We start from the raw sequence: 20,082 nt of genomic DNA, 5'->3' as shown, positions 1-20,082 counted from the left end.
CCCAGCTGCATCAATTACTATGTTTCCTCCTTAGACAAGCGTAATGTTAAAGCACAGCTAATCCACAGTAGATGCATTGCTGTCTGTGTATTTCCTACTGCCTTCAAATGAAGTCATAAGTCTTTTTTGTGTGCTATTATCATTTGCTGAGCACTTGGGGGCCTGGAGCCTTCAAGTTCCTTCTACAGATTCAGTTGTTGAAAAAGCTGCGAATGCTGCTCCCCGCCTCCTCCACGGCATGTAATTAGAGCAGCAGGAGGAAGTCTGACCCAGAGAAAGCCTCAAAAGTACTCCCCTCTTAACCACAGACCTGTCCTATGTCAGCTTCCTTTGCCAGTTTTCCTGTCCCCTACATCCAGTACTGGATTCAAAAGCTGCCCCCAAGCACTACCCCCTTAAACTGTGAGGAACAAAGCTCTTCAATATAGGGTAAAAGAAGCAGGCATGATTTTTCTAACACAAAAACACAACCACAGCTGGCACAAGGCTCAGCAGGGTGGTATCTGTCTTTACACTTAAGCTGTAATGCAGCAACACTGAAATAAGGTCATTCTCTAGAACAAGTCAGGTAGTTCATAGCTCTCACCAAATCCTCATGAATCCAAGCAAAACACACACAAATGTATGATAGTGAATGGTTTATTCAGACTGTAAATAAAGGTTTTAGCAAACCATTCTGATGGGGGGGGGGGGGGGGGGCAGAAATCAACCAAGAAAACCAAACTGAAATGGGAACTCAGCAGCATTCAGATCCTTAAATCAACCTACATCTCTAAAAGCAATTAATCGGGTCCCATTTTACTGTGAAATTTCCTCCTACAGACTAGGTCCTGATATCTAGTTACATTACTCATATATCCAGAGACCTGCCCACCTTATTCTGCAGAACCCACAGCCCTTTGTGGCCTTCTCAGACCTGACCTTTTGAAGCTCCCCAGATTGTAACTGCTGCTGCTACATTACCAATAGTTTCTAGTATAAAACCAAAAAATAAAATAGTTTGGACAGAACTCTTGACTGAAAGACTTGGCGTGGACTGCTGAGACCCAGGAACAGGAGCAGCATGGATAGATACTGTTGCCACAAGGACTCCCAGCTGCTTACAGCATGCTTGGTAGCTTCAGCCCATGGAGATCCACTGAGCACACCCAGACGCTGAGGCCCGACCCTTTTCCCGTTGTATCTGCAGGCAGTCCTCGGCACCGCAAACTTCAGAGGCCTGCAGAGGACAGAGTGCCCCTTACAGAGCAGAGAATTCTCAACCTGTTTTCTTTCAGTTCACTGTTTTAAGCTTCTTGTTTGATACTTCCTGAGGGCTCTTGGCTTGTTTCCGTTTCTGGCATTGTGTTTCCTCATTCTCACCACCAGCCAGTTTGTCCAAGACTATCGCAGCCTCCTTCAGAAGGCGCTGCTCCCGTTTTTCCTTCCGCTCCTCCATTTCTACTATGTCATCTGCAAACAAAGCCTTCAGAGGTGGGATCAGCTTTGGGATAGTTGGAAAGTCACCAAAACGTACCTGAAATAAATTGGGCACAGGAGCAACTGTTTGAGAATTGCTTTTTTGCTTTCCTCCCCGCCCCTTTTGCCTGTTCAGCTGGCAGGACATTGCCCCTTTCTCTGTACAGCACCCAACACTTGAAGGTCTTCAGTTGCATGTACACTAGGCAGGCAGGTGATCATTTTCAACCCTGCAACAGCCGGGCCACCAATCCCACATACCAAGTTACTTATATTTTCCTCACAGGAAAGGATGTGCACATAGTACAGCTTTAACTGGCTAGTGAGCTATTTTCACTGTACTGAATGCAGTTGTACAAAAAGCAGCTCTACAAGGTTTAGGTTCCCGGATGTCTTTTGCAGAAAGTCATTAAGACAGCACATGAACTATGAAGGCAGCAGGACTCGAAGTGAAAATACCTTTTCAGCTGGCAGTAGCAAACAGAATAAAGGTGACATGAGGCAAGTATCTAGAATGTTAAGAATGGACAAGAGCCATTAGCACCTGTCTTGAAGTGAAACTGCTCACTGTGTGCCACCCATTCTCTCCCATGTCAGGGACACCTCCTGACAGCTGTAAAAGGAGCTGTTTCACAGGAAACTGCTCTCAAAAGGATATAGTGTGTTAATACATCAGTAGAAATGGATAATTTAATTCATGAGCAGCCAGCTCCAAGTAGCACTGAAACCTTTCCCGCAGTATGGATCAAAGCTGTCAACTTACCCTCATATGATCAAATGCAATTCCAACCTTCTCACTGAAGTCTTCACTGAACAGTGGGATCTTGGCATACCTCTGGCTGAAGTGATTGAGCATGATGAACTCTGCATTCATCTTCATCCCAGTCTGAATTGCTTGGGAGGTTGTGCTGCAAAAGGAACAGAAACATGGCACCATGCACATCTGTGACACACGGGCTGGCTAATGCTGCCTCTCCAACAGGCCGCAGCAGGCTGTGTCTTGCATCTAAGGTCACATCTCACCAACAGCAAGCACTAGATATAACACCTGCTGGGCACAAGGTGTCCTGCTCTTGCACACAAGCCCAGGCACCTTTTCCTCTGACAACTTGCACAGGTGACAAGTCTCCCACTTGCAAATGACTCAAGAGTGCAGGAAAGACACAAATTAACTTGAAGCTTAATTGTTAAGTGATTTACAAACTGGGGACAAACTCTCATCACTGGGGTGGCAGCAAGTTCAGCTTACGTACAAGAAGCTGCTCTCAAGGCTCCCCACTTCTGCTAGGGGCAGCACTCGCACCACTAACTGAAAAGCCGTTTGAATTGTGCAGCTAGTTGACAGGGGTAGGTAACCTTTTGACCTGCTGAGCTTAGTCCTCAAATGCAATCAAGCAGAGAGCCTTTCCTTTGGGCCAGTCTATTTCTAGAGTTATTACTGTCCACTTAAAAGCTTTCCTGATTTCTCTTTGGGAATGTTCAGGAAAGCTGTGAGAGTACAACTGCTACAGCTAGCAACATGCCAGTCTTAGTGCTGAAGAGCTCTGCACACACCACAGCCTTGGGCCCTTCACCATCAGATCCGAGGTCTGTGCCCAGCTAAATGCTTTTACCTTCCTCACAGTGCTAAGACTGCAGAACACACCCCACCTGTGTGTTTTCTCTATAGCTTCTTTTTCCATGCCATCTTCCAGTGTTGCCTCATGGATCAGCAGAGTAGCATTTTTCCCTGTGTAAATAATTGTACATTCAATCTTCAGCTGAACACAAACTAGTTCCATTGCCTAAATAAGCCTGTGAAGTCTCATCTTCCACCCCCACCCCCCTTAGCCCTTCACTCGGTTGCAGGCACAGCACTAAGGGCTGGGGGTGCCCACTTCGGCACTTCGGTTACTAAGTTCAAGGCCTTAATCAAATAAATTCTTCAGAGGGTTTTTGTCACCTACCCATTTTTACTAAGGCCATGCAGGGCATTGTGTCACCAGAATAGACTATTTTCCAGCCAGATTTGTGAATCATCGAACATGCAAAAGCATTTTTACAGTGCTGGACTTCACAAGTCTGAAACTGAACAAGAAACAAGCATTACACCTCAGGTCCCATCTTGCCCCTTGTTGTAGCACCTGGCCTCGTCAGGTCATGAGCTTACCTCAGCCAAGTCATAGATCTCTAACAAAGAGCTGACGAACCCTTTGACTTTAGGTTTGATGTTCTCACAGCCTTTCACAAGAGACTGGGAAGTAACCATTCTGTGAGGGAGGGGAGAAAAGAGAACTAAGGACAGGTACAAAGAAAACCTGATCTCATCTTTGAGCAGCCTATTTCTCACAGAAGTTGTCTTCAGTGCCTTACAAACAAAATACTTCAGTTCACTTATGTGTTCTTGCCTTTGCTTTCACTATCCAGCACCCCAGTAACTTGTTCAAACACTTCTTCCCCACTGCTAAATTCCCTCCCTTTCAGGAATCCTTTTACACTTGTCCAACTCCCCTTTCCTAATCTGCATGCAAGTCTCTTAAGTAGCACAACAGAATAACAAACCCTACCCTCTCCTTTGCAAGTCACGCATCACAATCCTACACAGTGGAAGGAGTCAGAGCAGCCTTCAATGAAGCGATGACATCTCCCCACATACCACACAGAACACTCACTTGATGTCTCTGAGAATTTCTTCACAGTGGTTGTGGTACTCATATAGCCAAGGCATGATCTGTTCTGGTGCTACAAGGAACAGAGGGCTAAAAGCCTGACCAAGGGAGGCCTGGAAAAGCAGAGGCAGAAGGAAAATCAGTACTATGTATACACCAAATCACAGTGAAGAATCGCCTAGGGAAAAGATAGTGCTTTTCCACCAATAAGGGGAAGTTCCCTTCCCCTCACTCCAAAGCAAGTTTAGGAGCAGTGAAACAACAGCACAACTTACAAAAGCTCTCCGCCTCTCCATCAGGATGTTCATCAAGCCCTGCAAAGGTAAGAAAACAACAGAAAGCTATAAACGTCTGGTGCATAAGTAGTAACAGTGCTGCAGCAACTCATCCAGGTGCAGTTTTTGGAAAATATACAGTCAGAAATACCTGACTACTGTTTTTCCAGTAACTACACCTAACTCAACTGCTGGAACACTATCACCACCTATGCCACAAGCTGATGACCAGCAGCCCACACAGAACACGTGCCTCTCAGCCTCAGTGCTATGTCTGCTCCCAAAAGAAAGGTGGAGGGCAGAAAGCCCCCAGCCAGCATCTCAGTCCCAGACTGGTTTCCAGACTGAAGACAGCAGACCAATGAACAGCTTGGCTTCATCAGGCCCAATCTCAAACAGACCAACTGGTCCTTCTGTGACAGTTTATTGCAAAGCACTGAAGGAAGTTGGGTTGGACACTGATTAAAAAAAAAAAAAGTGTTTGGATGATCCTGGCAAGTCTACAGGGACCACTAACAGGAAGCAAAAGGGGATTAGAAACAGACATGCAGCAGTGGCTGGGGAGCACAGAGGGGAAACTGCAGCCCTTAGGAGCCGGGCAGCCTACAACATTAACTGCAGCTACACACATCCAAATCCCACACAGCAGAGCAGGCCAGCACACAGCCCCTTCTCCTTCCAAGGCATTAAACCTACCGAATGATGATCGGTATGCATGTGAGACACAAACACAGCTGCTATGTTACACAGCTTTTGGTCAACTTGGTCTCCATAGTGGCGACAGAGCTGTCCAAACGTTCCTTCCCCACAGTCCAAGAGCAGGGATTGGGTAGAGCTGGCAAGACAAGCAAAGACATTTGGCAGTCATTGGATGAGTTCTGACCAGCGCCTATTCAGAGTGGGGGAATCTTTTGGGTTGGAGGTCAGAGAGTTCTCATTGCTCTACCTCTATTGCTACTCCAGTCCTACTAGCCGAGGCTCTAGAAAGACTGCATAACTCATTCTGGTATTGTGTTGATGCTGAACACACTCTTACGGCAGGCAGCAAAATGAATGAAGGCATTAAGTGCTTGTCTTTACAAGTAGCTCTCAAGTCTTCCCCACCTACAGAGAGACAGGTGCCTGAAACAGAAGTCCTACAGACTCCACCATAGGGGCACTCGCCTTGTGTGTCATTGACACTGTTGTCAAAACAGCCCTTGGGCAACACCCTTGAGATACTGAGCCTCCCTGAGCAAAACACATGTGAAATCAGGATTTACCTAATATTTACCAGCGTGGAACTGACATTTCGGATTTTCATTGGAATTGCTGATCCTGTTCCCAAGAATACAATTTCGGGATAAGCATCCATTTTTTCTGCAGAAGACACACAGTAAGAATTTGTAAGCAGGTGTTATCCACATACTGCCTACTCAGACATGGTTCAGATCAACAGCACAGCATCTCCAGAGTCTATATGCCCAGTACATTCCTCTTTGCCTGGCTCAGCCTCTGGCTTTCTCAATGTATCAGAATTTACAAGGGAAGATAGGGCGGGTACTATCAAGAAAGCACAGCAGAACACATAGCTGCATATACCAAGGAAGGCACAGGAAGACTCTGCTCGCTGGAGAACACAGATCTGCTAATTCAAGAGGGACCTAGCTGCTGTTCCACAGTGCCCTAACTTTCTGGATGAGGATTCGGAGTCAGTGGTGCTGTACCATACCATAAAGCCTCACTACCACCAGTACAACTGAAATTCAGAGAATGCCTTACAAGGAGCTAGTTCTAGAGGAGGACATCTCCCAAACACATGGGCTTGCACTTTGACTGCTATGACGGCATTCAATGCAAGCAGTCACCACAAATAACACACGAGTGCTACAACTCGAATTGTCCCCAACAGTGCTTAATCCCCAAATCTAGCAGCTTTAGAACAACAGAAACAGAAGACTGCGTAACTCAACAGAAACAATCTGAGTTTGGGCTCAGCCTGAAATCTACACAGCTCCAGCAGGACTTTAGAGCACCTCTCGGGCAGCAGGAAAACTGAACATTCACAGCTCTGCTGGGCTCTAACGCACTGGTTCATCAAGACCTCCTACTTGTCATGACACTTAGCCAAGACAAGTTGCTGATCCTTACCTGGTACAGCAGGCAGGCTCTCTTTGCATTCCTTCACACGAGCCTGGAAGTCAGGGAGATCCAGGGCTTCAGCAACAAATGCATCATGATCACAGACAGTCACCGCATCTCTGAAAGAACAGGCCAGGTATCAGGATGGGGCATGGAATGGAACAACAACAACAAAAGAGCACCTTGCTCTGGAAGTAACTGTACCTTACAACAGCCTTACAACAAAGGGTCAAACGCTCTTTCCAGGTTTCATTTTGAGCAATGGCATATATTCATGAGTATGGCATGGGCCAGAAAGGCTTGGTTAGGCTGAGCCACCCCAGCAATATAATCATCCCACCAAACTGAAGGTGCTCATGTAAAAGCACTATGTTCCCCTGCACTGTCCAGGTCCAGAGGGCTGTCAGACACTAGAGGGCTCTGCAAAGCTCTGCATGGGAAGCGGGGAGACTCCTGGAAGAGCAATCCACAAAATCACACACAGCATGGTTGAGGCTGGCAGGGACCTCGAGATCAACTAGTCCAACACCCTTGCTCAAAAGCAGGGTCACCTAGAGCACGTTGCACAGCATCACAGCCAGGCAGCTTTTAAATATCTCCAGAGCAGGAGACTCCACTGCCTCTCTGGGCAACCTGTTCCAGTGCTCTGTAACCCTCACAGTAAAGATGTTTTCCCCCCCTCATATTCAGATGGAACTTCCTGTGTTTCAGTTTGTGCCCGTTGCTTCTCATCCTATGATTGGGCACCACTGAAAAGAGCCTGGCTCCGCTGTCTTGACACCATCCCTTAAGATACGTATACACATTGATAAAATCCCCTCTCAGCATTCTCTTCTCCAGACTAAACAGGCCTATCTCTCTCAGCCTTTCCTCATAAAAAATACATTCCATTTTCCTAACCATCTTCACTGGACAAGCTCCAGTACCTCCATGTCTCTCTCATACCGGGGAGCCCTGAACTAGATGCCGTACTCCAAGTGAGGCCTCAACAGGGCTGAGTAGAGAAGAAGGACCACTTCCCTCAACCTGCCGGCAACATTTTTCCTAATGTACCCAAGGATAACAGTAGCCTTCTTGGCCACAAGGACACAGTGCTGGCTCATGGAAAGGGCTCCAGGCACCAGTCAGAAGCTGGGGGGTCTTGTGTCCTCAGTCTGCATTATAGTGTATACAGTACAGCAGGCCTCCAAGTACCTTAAAAACAGAAACTTAAGCTCTTCTTTGTATCTGGGAACTCTTATTCTGCCTGAGAGCCAGAAATTCGAGTCTAGACAGCTGCTGTTCTCTTGTATCATGTCCCTCTGCCCTCAAAAGCCTCATTCAACGGCTTTTCCTATTCATCCACAAAGCAACCAACAATGTAGGAATCTGCATCTGTTTGACCACCTGCAGCTTTCAGCTGATACCAGGCTTTCTGGGTGTTCAAATGGTAGATTTTTCACCAGGCTTCCTGAACAATCTCTCTCTGCCACCATCTGCTCTGCAGAGCCACAGTTGGGTGCGTAGCACTTAAGATCAAAGCAGAGGACAGAGGCAGGCACATGAGGCTACCAGAGCAAGGGATGAAAACAATCCTCCAGAACCACTGGCCAGGTGATGTTTTCAGCAGTTCACTCATCCACGTCCTCATATACCTTTTCTTAGGCTTTCAGGGACTGGGACAAGAATCTGCAAATGATACCTACATATTGTCTTCCTTCAGCATACAGTAACATTGAAAACATGCCTCAAGCCACCACTCAAAAACTGGGAACCCACAAAGATTCCCACTGACCTCTGCCACTCCTGCTGGGGTCTGAACTGGTATTTCAAAAGGCACTCTCCTCGCACAATGGGCACACTACATACAGCCTCTTCTTCCTACAGAGAGAAGTGACATTAAACACATGCTTCACTCAGGGGAGAGGTACACAGGCAAGCAGGGCCTTGCCTACCTTGCTCTGGTAGGTGGTGAGCAGAGGGAAGATCTCTGGGTGGATGAGGTTCAGCTGGGTTTGGATCTTGTAGCTACGTGGGTTGTGCACTGCAGAGCACTTTTCATTGAGCACCAAGTGCTGAGTTCCAGGTCCAAATCTAAGACAACGATAAAATATACAAAGTTTTAGCCCTGTGATGCTGATACCCAGCATCTAATCCTACTCTGGGAAGCACACACAACAGTGGCAATGCCCAACAATGACCAAGCCAAGTAGTCAGAAAGCCACGCACCTTTCCAGCCATTGCTGGTAACGGCTGTCCCGAAGCACTGATTCTGGAGTCATGTGAATAACCATGGCCACCTGGTTCTCAGGAAGCCCTTCCTGGTACCTGTAGCACATTCAAATACAGGAAGGATGGCTGAGCACTGATCCTTCATCACCCTGCTATCCCCCACCACTCCAGCCTTAGTACACCCCCCAGAAGAATGCAGACACAGATCTCAAGAGCACAGCCCAGGAGCTTGATGCTCCCTACCACAGTGGGCCCAAGGCTCCCTTCTGAGGGTTCAAGCCAGTTGTTCGCAGATACCTCCCCTCTTCCACGCAGGGCCTCTGCCCTCTTCCAGAAGCAACAACATAGGCAGAGCCTTTCAGAAGCCTAATGTGCCTCTGCACAAGCCCCACAGAGATGTTTGGTGTAGTCTAAGCATCCAGGCTCACCGCACAGGAAAGCAACATCTGCTCTGCTCCACAGCACTACATCAGTGCAATTTTCCTCATCTGAAGGGCCTGGTAAGACAGACCTGTCACAGTTACAGAACCCCACAGGTTCTGCACAGACATCTTCCCCCAAACACCTCAGGTCACCCAGCTCTGCTACCTTCGGAAGGTCTCGTTTTCACAGACAGCATCCACAAAGCCCTCATGAGGACATTCCAGTACAATGAACACTGGGCCGGGATCAGTAGGGGTGCACAGTTCTTCAGGCGAGAGCTGCAAGCAGATACACAAAAACCACACCATGGTCAAGCTGTATAAGCTACCATTCATACACTGTCACATCAGGCTCAGCAGCTGTTCTACCAGCAAGCCCCAGCAGGTTGTCAAGACTCACAGAATCAGCTCTAAGCAGCCTCACTCCACATTTGGCAAACAAGCCAATGCAGTTCTTGTTCCCATTCTGCCCTCCCAATACACAGGTTTGCATTTTGCTGTGTCACGGGAAATCTTAGTTCTGGTCTTAGAACAGGCAATAAGCCATGTCAAAAATGGAATTTTAGCAGCTTCTACGTTCCCACTGCAGATTCAGATGCTATTAACAGCTTGCTCAAGAATCACAGAATTGAAGGGGTTGGAAGGGACCTCAAGAGATCATTGGGTCCAACCCCCCTGCCAAAGCAGGTTCCTCAGAGCAGGTTGCCCAGGTAGGCATCCAGATGGGCCTTGAATATCTCCAGAGAAGGAGACTCCACAACCTCCCTGGGCAGCCTGTCCCAGTGCTCCGTCACCCTCACCGTGACGCATGTTGGTGTGGAACTTCCTGTGCTCTATCTTGTGGCCACTACCCCTTGTCCTGTCCCCACAAACCACTGAAAAGAGGTTGGCCCTCTGTCTCACACACCTCAGGTATTTACAAACATCGATGAGATCCCCTCTCAGTCTTGTCTTCTCCAGGCTGAACAGACCCACGTCTCTCAGCCTTTCCTCACAGGGAAGATGCTCCAGGCCCTGGATCATCTTTGTGGCCCTCCACTGGACTCTTTCCAGGAGATCCCTGTCTTTCTTGTACTGGGGAGCCCAGAACTGGTCCCAGGCCAGGTGAGGCCTGACCAGGGCAGAGCAGAGGGGGAGGATCACCTCCCTCACCTGCTGGCCACGCTCCTTTTAATGCACGCCAGGATCCCATTGGCCCTCTTGGCCACCAGGGCACACTGCTGGCTCGTGGTCACCCTGTCATCCATCAGGACCCCCAGGTCCTTGTCCTCAGAGCCCCTCTCCAGCAGGTCATCCCCCAGCCTGTACTGATACTTCAGGTTGTTCCTTCCCAGGTGCAGGACTCTACACTTGCTCTTGTTAAACCTCATTTGGTTTCTTCCTGCCCATCTCTCCAGCCTGTCCAGGTCTCGCTGAATGGCAGCACAGCCTTCTGGCGTGTCAGCCACTCCTCCCAGCTTTGTGTCATCGGTGTACTTGCTGAGGGCAGACACTATTCCCTCATCAAGGTCGTCGATGAAGATGTTGAACAAGACCGGACCCAGCACCAACCCCTGGGGAACACCGCTAGTCACAGGTCTCCAGCCAGACTCTGCACTGCTGATCACCACCCTCTGAGCTCGGCCAGTCAGCCAGTTCTCAACCCACCTTACTGTCCACTCCTCTATCCCACACTTTCTCAGCTTTCCTAGCAGGATGTCATTGGAGACAGTAACAAAGAGTATCAAAAAGAAAAGAGGCTCTGCAAAATTCTAATGACAAAGATATGTCAGTCCTATCCCCTAGGTTAGGATCTTCACTCATGACATGGACATGACACTCATGTCATGACACCCATGACATGGACAGGGCAAACTCTGCCTCTCACTTCAAACTAACATCTGAGTAAGACCCTGCACACAGGAACCACTAAAAATCTGTGGTCTAAGAGCTAAAAAAAGAGTAAGGAGGCAACAACAGCTACACAAGCACTCAAACACCAAATTTAAAACATTCAGGGATCAACTCCACTCATTCACTCAAGGAGTCGGCTCTGAGGACTTGCGATGGAGAGGCTCAGAAGCCCTAACAAATTGCAGGCATACATCCATAGCCACAAATGGACTTGTGTCAGAGCTACTTCTCTACTCACACCCCTGCAACAGCCCCAGTGTCACAGGAGCCACTTTCAGCAACAGCTTGGAGCTGAAAACAAGGGCCAGTCACCAGAAGTAGCCACTCAAAGCTCAGAAACAGCAGAAGAACAAACACATGAGCAGAGATGAGAGGGAATAAGCAGAAAACCATCACCCATCCTTGCCTTAAGAACAAGGATTAAAAACCAGACAAACAAAACCCACCCACAACTGGAATTGCCCCAATGCCCACTTGTAACCAGTCTTTTTCTGGGGTATGCTGTGCCATCCTCCCGCCTTCACTGGAGCCCCAGGATGACACTGAACCATAGCAGAAAACACACATTCGTCTTACCTCCCTGCCTTCGAAAGTGATGCTCTCCCCATTTTTAAGAGCTGTAATTATGGGCAGAATGGCTGGAGTTCCCCTGAAAACAAGGCCACCGAAACTTTTAGCTTGGCACCATCAATATGCCTGGGCTTGCCCCATCCCACAGGCTGGGCTCCTGTACTTACACTGGCAGCCCCATCTCCTGTGCTTTAACTGCTAGAAATTTTCCCTTCCTTGGATGAATCTGAAAAGCAACCACAGAAATTATGGGTAATATAAAAAACATTAAACATTGCCTGGAAATAAGATCCATGTTCTTCCAGTTTAGCTGTTTCCCCAGAAGCCAAGGGATTTTTTCATTTTTTCCCCCTTTTCCCTTCAATACCAGATCCTGAGAAACAAAGCCTTCCCCACTGTTAAGACAAGGGAAATCCAGTGTTCTATATGTACACCATTCTGGAGACATGAAACAGCGAGTTTTTAACAAATCATCTTCTAGACAAGAAGGTGGAGTAGTTTTATACAATGTTGCACAGACAGCAGTCTAACTTAGTCCCCAGAAGCTATCACCACACCTTTTGGTTCTCCAGGATCATCTTACTGCTTCTCCCTTCCTGTTTTAGTGATGCAAGTGGGACAGACTTCCCTAACGTAAGCATCAAACAAGAATGGAACTTGTATACTCTTAGTTGGCTGCTTTTTACAAAGTGCCACTGGAAAAAAAGTTTTCACTGGTTCCTACTCATACTATAGCTCCTCTGACCTTTGCAGAGTAGAACCACAAATACCTTTTGAAGCCCTGTATGGAATTACTACTGCCAAGTACATCTATTTAGCAAGATAAAATATTGATCACGAGATCTCTGTGGTCAAGCATACTTTACAAAGGAAAGCCATCACCAGATCAGGATGCCTGCTGGCACGTTTCTGTTCATCACCTGCAAAAGAAAGCAAAACTACTAAGTATCTTCAATGACTGCCACTTCCCTTAAAGCTAAGATGATTTTTTTTTTTGCTGTAGCAATAACAGAAGCAACATCATCCAGCCAACTTGCAGCTATCAGCAAAGTGTTCCAAGCACCTAAGGCCAGAGAACCCACAGCCTTCAGGTACAAAATTAAAATAAATAAAACACAAGTTTGAAAATTTATCAATCCCAATATCCACTCATAATTATATTGCAAAGGCTGGAGCACCCACTCCAGCCAGGAGTAAATCACTACACTGTCTAAGCACACCCCAGGTAGGAATCATGCCCTATTTCTAGGCCTTAATAGTTCTGCATCAAGTTCCAAATTACCAGAACTCAATTTGCTCATTGTAATTCTGCAGCTAAACTCCTCTACAGACCTCACTGCCACAAGACAAACAGCTTGGAGGACATATGACTGTTCTTAATTTGCTTTTATTTCAAGAAAGTTAAGAGTTTCCCATTGTTTTCACCTGTTTCCTTTGGGCTTTCTCTTCCTTTGCCCTCATCCAAGCTTGGATGTGCAGCTCTTGGAGATCCAGGCTCTGTGTCACCTTTTGGACCATTTTCACCTTGTGCTGATAATCCCGGACTCTGAGGAAACATACTTTCAGCATCTAGTGGTTTTCCTGTCCCAGATTGAAGAAAACAAGACAAATCACTCAAACAAATGAGACAAATAGGAAAAGCATGGACAGTATTTCCTCTTCCATGACATTCATGTTCAAACTGTACCAGAAGACAGTTTGACTGTCTCCCCCCAGTTTGACTTGCTCTTGCATGCACCAGCCTCTTAAACATCTGACAGCACCTGAAATCCTTCAGGTTCTCTCAAAACAGCTAGACTCTGTCAAAGTTATGTCTGTGCCCTAAGTATTGTAGCTTTCAGTAGTAAGAAAACTCAGCTGGCTAATAAAGCCAGATTCAGTCATGTTTCACATGCCATTCTTTACCCACAACAAAAGGAACAAAGGCTGACTCAGCATGTCTTCTTTCTTTGAAAGAGATCCTTCTGCTGAGGACATGTAAATTCATAAGCCTCTCCTTACTCAAGCTTGCTATTTGAATCACCTTAAGTACAATTACTGAACAAGTGCTTTTCCTGTCTGCCTACAGCATCACATGCTCACCTATAAGAGGTATTTGGTGGACTGTCATCGTCTCATCCTTATATTCCAGCTCTGTGTGCAACTGCATAGCTGGAAAGAGATCAGAAACAGTCACTGAGAAGTTCAAAAGAACATATTCATGCTCTACAAGAATATCAGAAAAGCATATTTTCCTCTGTTAAATAAAACCTGCTGAATCTCTCCCTTTCCTTTCCCCACCCCACTGCAAAGATCAAAGAATAATTAAAGATGTTAAAAGTCCACTGACCACATTAACAGTCTTTAACACCATGGTAAACAAGCTCACTGGCAGACCCTGAGAGCAAACTGCCTTAACACTGCTTTAAACCTGAGTTCCATGAGCTAGTCTGGCAGACTGGCAGCTGCCTGCCAGAACCAGAGTTAGAAACACTTTTTTCTTCCAAGCAGTTCCTGGGATGGGTTTGGACACTGCATCAGATCAAAACTATTTAAAACCATCTTTGAATGGATGTAACTAGAGTCTTCATTCTGAAGTTGTTAACATTCAATGCAACTTTAGCTACAGCTGAAACAAAAAGTTACAAGCTTACGTTAGCTGCGCTCCCATGATGTACCTACCCAAATCCATTCTTTTAAGGGGTCCAGGAAAGAGCCGAATTGCTTTCAAGTAGTTTTGCTGGAAAAGAGACAGCGAGTCAGGAGGCCACCCCTCAGCAGTGCAAACTACAAGTACCACTTTCAGAAGTTAAAACTTACTTTCATGAAGCCAACGGATCAACACCCCTCAAGAGAAAACTGGCAGCATGCAGCCAGCCAGAAAGCACTGGGCAGGTGTCCCACCTCCAGTGGGCATCACCAGTTCAGATAAAGAAAAATGAAGACCCATTCCTCCCATCCCTTGAATCACCATTCCCTCCCACTAAATATTGAGAAGAAATTAAATAAGGAGGAAGACTGGAAAATTTCTGCTTAAGGCAATCATTACCAGCTTAATACCATGGCTTGGCTGGCTATCAGATACCAACTTCCTATCAAAAGAGGATGTGGGGAGGAAGAGCAGTCAGGAAAACAAAGGATGCTCTTTTTTGTTCCTGAAATTTTCCAGGATACTAGCTGACAAGACAACTTTAGAAGAAGCCTGATGCTGTCTCAAGCGTAACTGAAGAGATTTGTTTTTTAAACCTTCCCAGCAGAGCCTTCAGACTGGCACTAAATCAGGCCAGCACCTTATACCTCTAAGATGATTCACCGATACCTCTAAGATGATTCACTGCCTTGACACCAGCTCTCCCAGTTGCAAAGTAAGCATCAATACATGAAGGCTTTTCTCCCCTTTCTGCAAGCTTCCACTACTTACCAGCTTTGGTGGCCCTAGGAAAACACATCTTTGAAGCCCCATAGCCTTTAATGTGAGAATCATACCTAAAACACAGCAGAGAAACAGCTTTATCACAGACCCACTGACAGATTGTACCAGAAAGCTCCCTCTTGCTGCCAAGGAGCACTGGGCATCTTGTGAAGACCAGGCCCGAACCTGGATCCAAGCTCAATTCTGCCACAGCCTTGTGGAAGTTTCAATGAGTCACGTATCTCTGCAGACACAGACGATACCTACAAATCTTGAAAATACCCACGGATCTCGATAGCCATAACATCAGACAAGTTACCTGGGGAGCCCCTTAGCCTCCTACTTTTTTTGGGAGATTCCCAGCATCGTAGTGAACAAAATCCTAGACGATCTGCTCTAACCTCAGCCTCCTTTGAGAACAAGCACGGAGCAGAACCCTTCCACCATAAATCGGCCCGACTCGCGAAGGTCTCCGGGCTGGGCTGGCAGCGCCTGCTCACCGCAGCCCCTCGGGCCGGCAAACCCCGTGCGCTGGGCAGGCGGCGCCTCTCCCAGCGGGCGCCCCGCGCTCTGACCCCGCCGCAGGCGGAGGCGCCGCCGCCAGCCCCAGCCGTGCCCCCTCCCCCCCGGAGCCCCCCCGCCGCTCACCCGGCAGCCCGCCGACGTTGGCCCACGCCAGCCTGCTGAGGAAGACGCAGTCCAGGTGCGAGATCTTCAGCCTGCCGACACAGCGGGCGCTCAGCGGGGTCCGGCGCCGCCCGGCCCGGCCCGGCCCCGCACCCGCCGCGCCGCTCACCTGTGCTCCTGCATAGCCCGCTGCGCGCCCTCGCCGCAGTTGAAGAGGTACCTGCGGGGAGGCCGCCGTCAGCGCCGGCCGCCGCGCCCCCGCCCCGCCCCGCGCCGCCCCCGGCCCCGGCCCCGGCGCCGCGCTCACCGGTTGAACTCGGAGAAGACGAACACGGAGGCCCCCGCGTCGCGGCCGCCCGCGGCCACCACCTGCGCGTACACCGTGCTGGGCCCCCCCAGCGCCGCGCCCGCGCCGCGCCGCCGCTCGCGGGCCCACACGTGCCGCGGGACGCCCCGGGGCCGCCGCGAGCCGCCCCCCGGCCCCGGCCCCGGCCCCGGCCCCGGCCCCGGCCCCTCGGCCATGGCCCTGCCCGCGCCCCCCCGCCCCGCCAGGCCGGGCCGCAGCACCCGCGCCAGCCTCCACATGCGCCGCGCCCCGCCCCCGCCCCCGCCGCGTGACGAGGGAGAGCCAATGGGAAGGGAACGGCGGCCCCGAGGGACTCGCCGGAGAGCGGCCGCTGTCACGTGACGGGGGCTCGCCAATGGGAATCGCCCCGCCTGGGGTTGCGCTGAGGGGCGGGGCCCAGCGGGTGCTCGCGAGCGCCCTGCGACGCGCCACCAGCAACGCCACGCGCCTCCCCCGCACCCCCCCGCCCCTCCCCTGCCGCTTGAGCCGGGCCGAGCCCCGCGGGCGGGGGCGTCCCAGTGGGGGCGGGCGGGGGGCCGGACCCGGGCCCTGTCCCCAGCGTGTCCGAGGCCCCGCTCAGGAGGCCCCGAGCAGCCCGGTGCGAGCAGGAGGCGCCTCGCCGTTTCCCTGCTTTTCAGCAGCTCCTCTTCCCTACGAGCCTGGTTCGGGCCTGTTCACAAGCACGAGCTGATCCAGGCCGCAGCTTTGTTTATCTCCGAGCTCTCTCAACCCGCTCAGAGCTCTCTGGGGCTTTCCCTTTCCATTTGCTTCAAAAAGAACCAATAAATTTTACTGTAACCAGAGTACCCCAACATAAGCGACCCGAACCATCAATATGCCTTTTCTTCCTTACTTCCAGAGGTGAACCTTATCTTTCTCAGCCCGTTGCTTTCCAAACACTCTCCCTTTATTCTCAGTGCCAATGCTCTTCCCTTTCTTCTCCAGAGATCCAAGCAAGCAGTCTGAGCGGGGACCTGCCCACAAGCTCAAATCTCCAGCCCCGCTGTGGCTGTTTACAGATGTTCTGTCAGTCTTTGTTCAAATCCATAACCCCTTTCCATCTCTCCAGACTCCCATCTCTTCACACAATAGCTCATATCAGCAAATCAGCATTTTTTTTTTTTTTTTTTCCTGCACTTCTGGATGAAATAAAGGGATTGTTCCTCCGAATGGCAAGCCCTGTGTTCATGCACATTTTCCATATTACAGTCCTGCAGCCTAAAGCTCACTCACAGCATTTGGCTCTGCTCCGTGAAGCCACACAGGAAGAGAAATCAGTTTAGGTCTTAAATTGTTTCCCAAACTCAAATGCAGTTGGAGTTTCCTAAAGGTGAGTGTACTGGATCTGTGCATTCCTGCCCCTTCTTCCCTTTCTCAATGATTTTCTGCTCAGGTGAATAATTAGGAAGTATGAAAACAACTGCCTTTTTTTTTTTTAACACCTCTGGGAGCACAAAAACTTTCTTAGGGCTCTGACCAGCTGGCATGGGATTTCCAGCCAAAATTTCTTTAGTTGTTAAGTTAATGCTGGTTGTGTGGTATTTTTAGTCAAATATTTCCTGGCAATTTTGTTTAACCTTGCTGATTTGATTTTATGTGCACAGTCTAGTGTTTAGAGCTGTGATTCCAGCAAATTCTGGAAAGTAACAAAACTACTTGCAACATCTCAACAGTCTTGTGAGGATTTCACATGAAGTAATTTAAAAACTCTGATTCTGAATAGGTATTAGTGACAGCACAGTACTGTCCTTTGCAATTTCAGCTGTAACGTTCTCATGGCAGCTCACATTCTGGGAAGAAATTTCAGACTGGTTCAGAGTTCAGAAGGAGACGTATTCTCATTTACAGTTGTGCTCCTTGTTTTGGGTGAGTGTCCTAGTCCTACAGATTTTCTGGCAGAGAAGTAGGGACATCCCAGGGCTTAGCTCCTGCAGTACTTATAAAATGAATGGCTCGTGCATTTTGCCAACTTAAATGTCATGATTCACATTTCCTTGGAAAGCTATCTTTGGAATTATAGGCAGGGTGCTTGGTAAAGCTGGGGAAGATCTTGGGTTCAAATATGGGGCATGACCTTGTGTATGTTGGGAATAGTTTTAAATCCTGGATGTTAAAGCTATCCCTTTCTTCTCAGGGTAATCTGGAACAACAGCCATGATCCATCAGTGCACGTTTTGGGTGCACAGAGGCAGTGAGCTTTGTCTGGGTAGTGGTGAGGCCCAGGAATTGCCCACAGACATTAATGCTGCAAGCAGCATCTCTGTATTTCTCAAAAGCGCTTATATGGTGCTACAAGGACTGACTGAGGATGTTTTTTGCCCTGTAAGCTTCCACTGCATGCAGGAGGTCCTGCACTGGCATGCTGCTCTGCAGCACAGGGCAGGCTTCCCAAGCCCACCTGTGGTGGCTGCAGAGGGTGTGAGAAGCACACCCAAGAGTTTCTCCCAAGGAGCTGCGAGCAGAGCAGGGACTGAGGCCTCTTGCAGGAGGATGTTTGACACCAGTGTGGCAACGGGCAGCACCCTGCAGAGGAGGAACCCCCACCTCCCTGCCCAATAATGGGCCAAGGGCTTGCTCTCTGGTCTAGCTGAAGCTAGACTTCAAAACCTGATCAGGGTTTGAAGCAAAACCTCCTGCTTACACATTCTCCTTCTGGGCTCCTCCTGCTTACATAAAGCCTGTGGGCTGTCCCCAGGTCATTCTTATCCCATACCTCCCAATTGCAGCACTGGTGCTGATAGGGGCTGCCTGCAAGTGATCATCAGCGATCTGGGAAGCTGTGGTCAGTCAGGGCTCCTGCCAGGCTGGGATGGGGCATGAAGCTGAGCATCACTACAGGAGCAGGCAGTACTGGGGCAACTGGGTCACCTGGAACAGCTCTTCCAACCCTTTGATCACCATTGTAAAATTACAGTCTCATTTCCCCCTGATGCCTCATCTTTCTAGCTTGTGAAGATCACATACAATAATCAGCCCCAGCTTGGGGAGTAGTTATGAAATCAGTGTTGCGTGGGGCTTGTGAGGAAACATACCCCATCTGGCCTTACTTAAATAATGCACAGTAATGCGGAGTTTGGTTAACTAATTCAGCTGAAGCGATAACATCAGCTGTGCCATAAGAGAGATTTAAAAGTAATATCCCAATAGATGCCATGAACAAACAAGGGAGGGTGCTTATCTCTCGGATTTTTCCCCAGATGAAGCCAGTGCTTCAATTTGTTTGCTAATCCAGAGACTGTATATTACAGTGATTATCCATTATCCCCTGTAGTCTAGAGTTTTATTAAAAGAGCAGATTTATATGTAGATTAAAGATGACACAGGACAGTATGAAGAGTTTAGGTGGGTCAGTGGTGCACTGAGGTTTCCTGTTGCTTCTGAAAATAACCAGCCCAGCTGTGATAAGAAGCAACGTGAAAGGAAGACATTGAGAGCACAGCAATAACCACAAATAAATGGTCTCGGGCAAGGGGGTTTCCCCAGAGAGGGAAACTGTTGGGTGTGCAGCTGGAAGAGCTCAGCTGGTGCTCAATGCATGTGTCCTCTGCACCAAAGTGGTTGGGTATTGCAGGGCGTGCTCAGGAGCCAGCCCTTAACGTGCTTCGAGGCAGAGCCCAGCACTGGGCAGGTCCCTCTGTAGCTCAGCAGTGCAAGCGGTGGTCAGGAGTACCCCACCAGCAGCCCAAGGGACTTCCTTGTAGGATGCTGCATGGCCCAGGGCATTGGTGCTCCAGGACCAGGCTGTCCCAGACACCCTTCCCTGCTGCCCCAGGCGAACTCCTGCCTGCCCTGCCAGCACCTCAGGGGCTGTAAACAGCACAAAATTGAATTGCGGATGGACACGTGTCTGGAAGTTGAAACCAGGGTGGAGGTGATCTGCTCCACAGCTGAGAAGGATACGACATGGCAAAGAGCTGGGATAGACCCGGGGCAGGGTGCAGGCTCAGGGCCAAGAGACGAGGTCCTTCCAGGCTGCAGGGAGAAGAGGCCTTGCCAGGAGTGATGCTCCTTGGCATGTCAGCTCTGTGCTTTCTTCCATGGTCAGCAAAGAAGCTGATGGGGGTCTGACATTCCCAGGGTGGCTGCAGGACAAGCAGGGAGTCGGCTCTAAGCGTCACGT

At 49.1% G+C, this 20,082-nt stretch overlaps 1 protein-coding gene across 1 annotated transcript; it reads right to left on the bottom strand.

Annotated features, from left to right (window-relative positions):
- Positions 1 to 621: 621 nt before the first annotated feature.
- On the bottom strand, positions 622 to 16,201 carry ELAC2 (elaC ribonuclease Z 2). The gene is made up of 24 exons (XM_032199632.1): positions 15,924 to 16,201; positions 15,786 to 15,836; positions 15,638 to 15,708; positions 14,999 to 15,063; positions 14,260 to 14,317; positions 13,681 to 13,749; positions 13,024 to 13,179; positions 12,460 to 12,518; positions 11,766 to 11,824; positions 11,605 to 11,677; positions 9,302 to 9,414; positions 8,711 to 8,809; positions 8,437 to 8,575; positions 8,277 to 8,362; positions 6,512 to 6,621; positions 5,644 to 5,740; positions 5,078 to 5,216; positions 4,382 to 4,420; positions 4,110 to 4,219; positions 3,608 to 3,707; positions 3,405 to 3,525; positions 3,109 to 3,187; positions 2,222 to 2,366; positions 622 to 1,516 (listed from the first exon to the last, which is right to left on the bottom strand). The coding sequence occupies exons 1-24, from the start codon at positions 16,199 to 16,201 to the stop codon at positions 1,274 to 1,276; spliced, it is 2,559 nt and encodes an 852-aa protein (XP_032055523.1). The 3' UTR covers positions 622 to 1,273.
- Between the last annotated feature and the right edge of the window lie 3,881 nt (positions 16,202 to 20,082).

This window comes from Aythya fuligula, chromosome 18 (assembly GCF_009819795.1).
Source record: "Aythya fuligula isolate bAytFul2 chromosome 18, bAytFul2.pri, whole genome shotgun sequence".
NCBI lineage: Eukaryota > Metazoa > Chordata > Aves > Anseriformes > Anatidae > Aythya > Aythya fuligula.
The sequence above is the reverse complement of the archived record's forward strand: the minus strand, read 5'-3'. Positions and strand labels throughout refer to the sequence as shown.

What these genes read in the sequence shown, in the direction of transcription:
- ELAC2 (XM_032199632.1), bottom strand. Translation starts at nt 16,201, where the DNA reads ATGTGGAGGCTGGCGCGGGTGCTGCGGCCCGGCCTGGCGGGGCGGGGG. An exon ending in CCTTAAAAGAATGGATTTGG is followed by an intron (nt 13,750 to 14,259) that starts GTAGGTACATCA and finishes ATCTCTTTCCAG; the next exon opens with CTATGCAGTTGCACACAGAG. An exon ending in TCACTTTCGAAGGCAGGGAG is followed by an intron (nt 9,415 to 11,604) that starts GTAAGACGAATG and finishes ATCTGCTTGCAG; the next exon opens with CTCTCGCCTGAAGAACTGTG.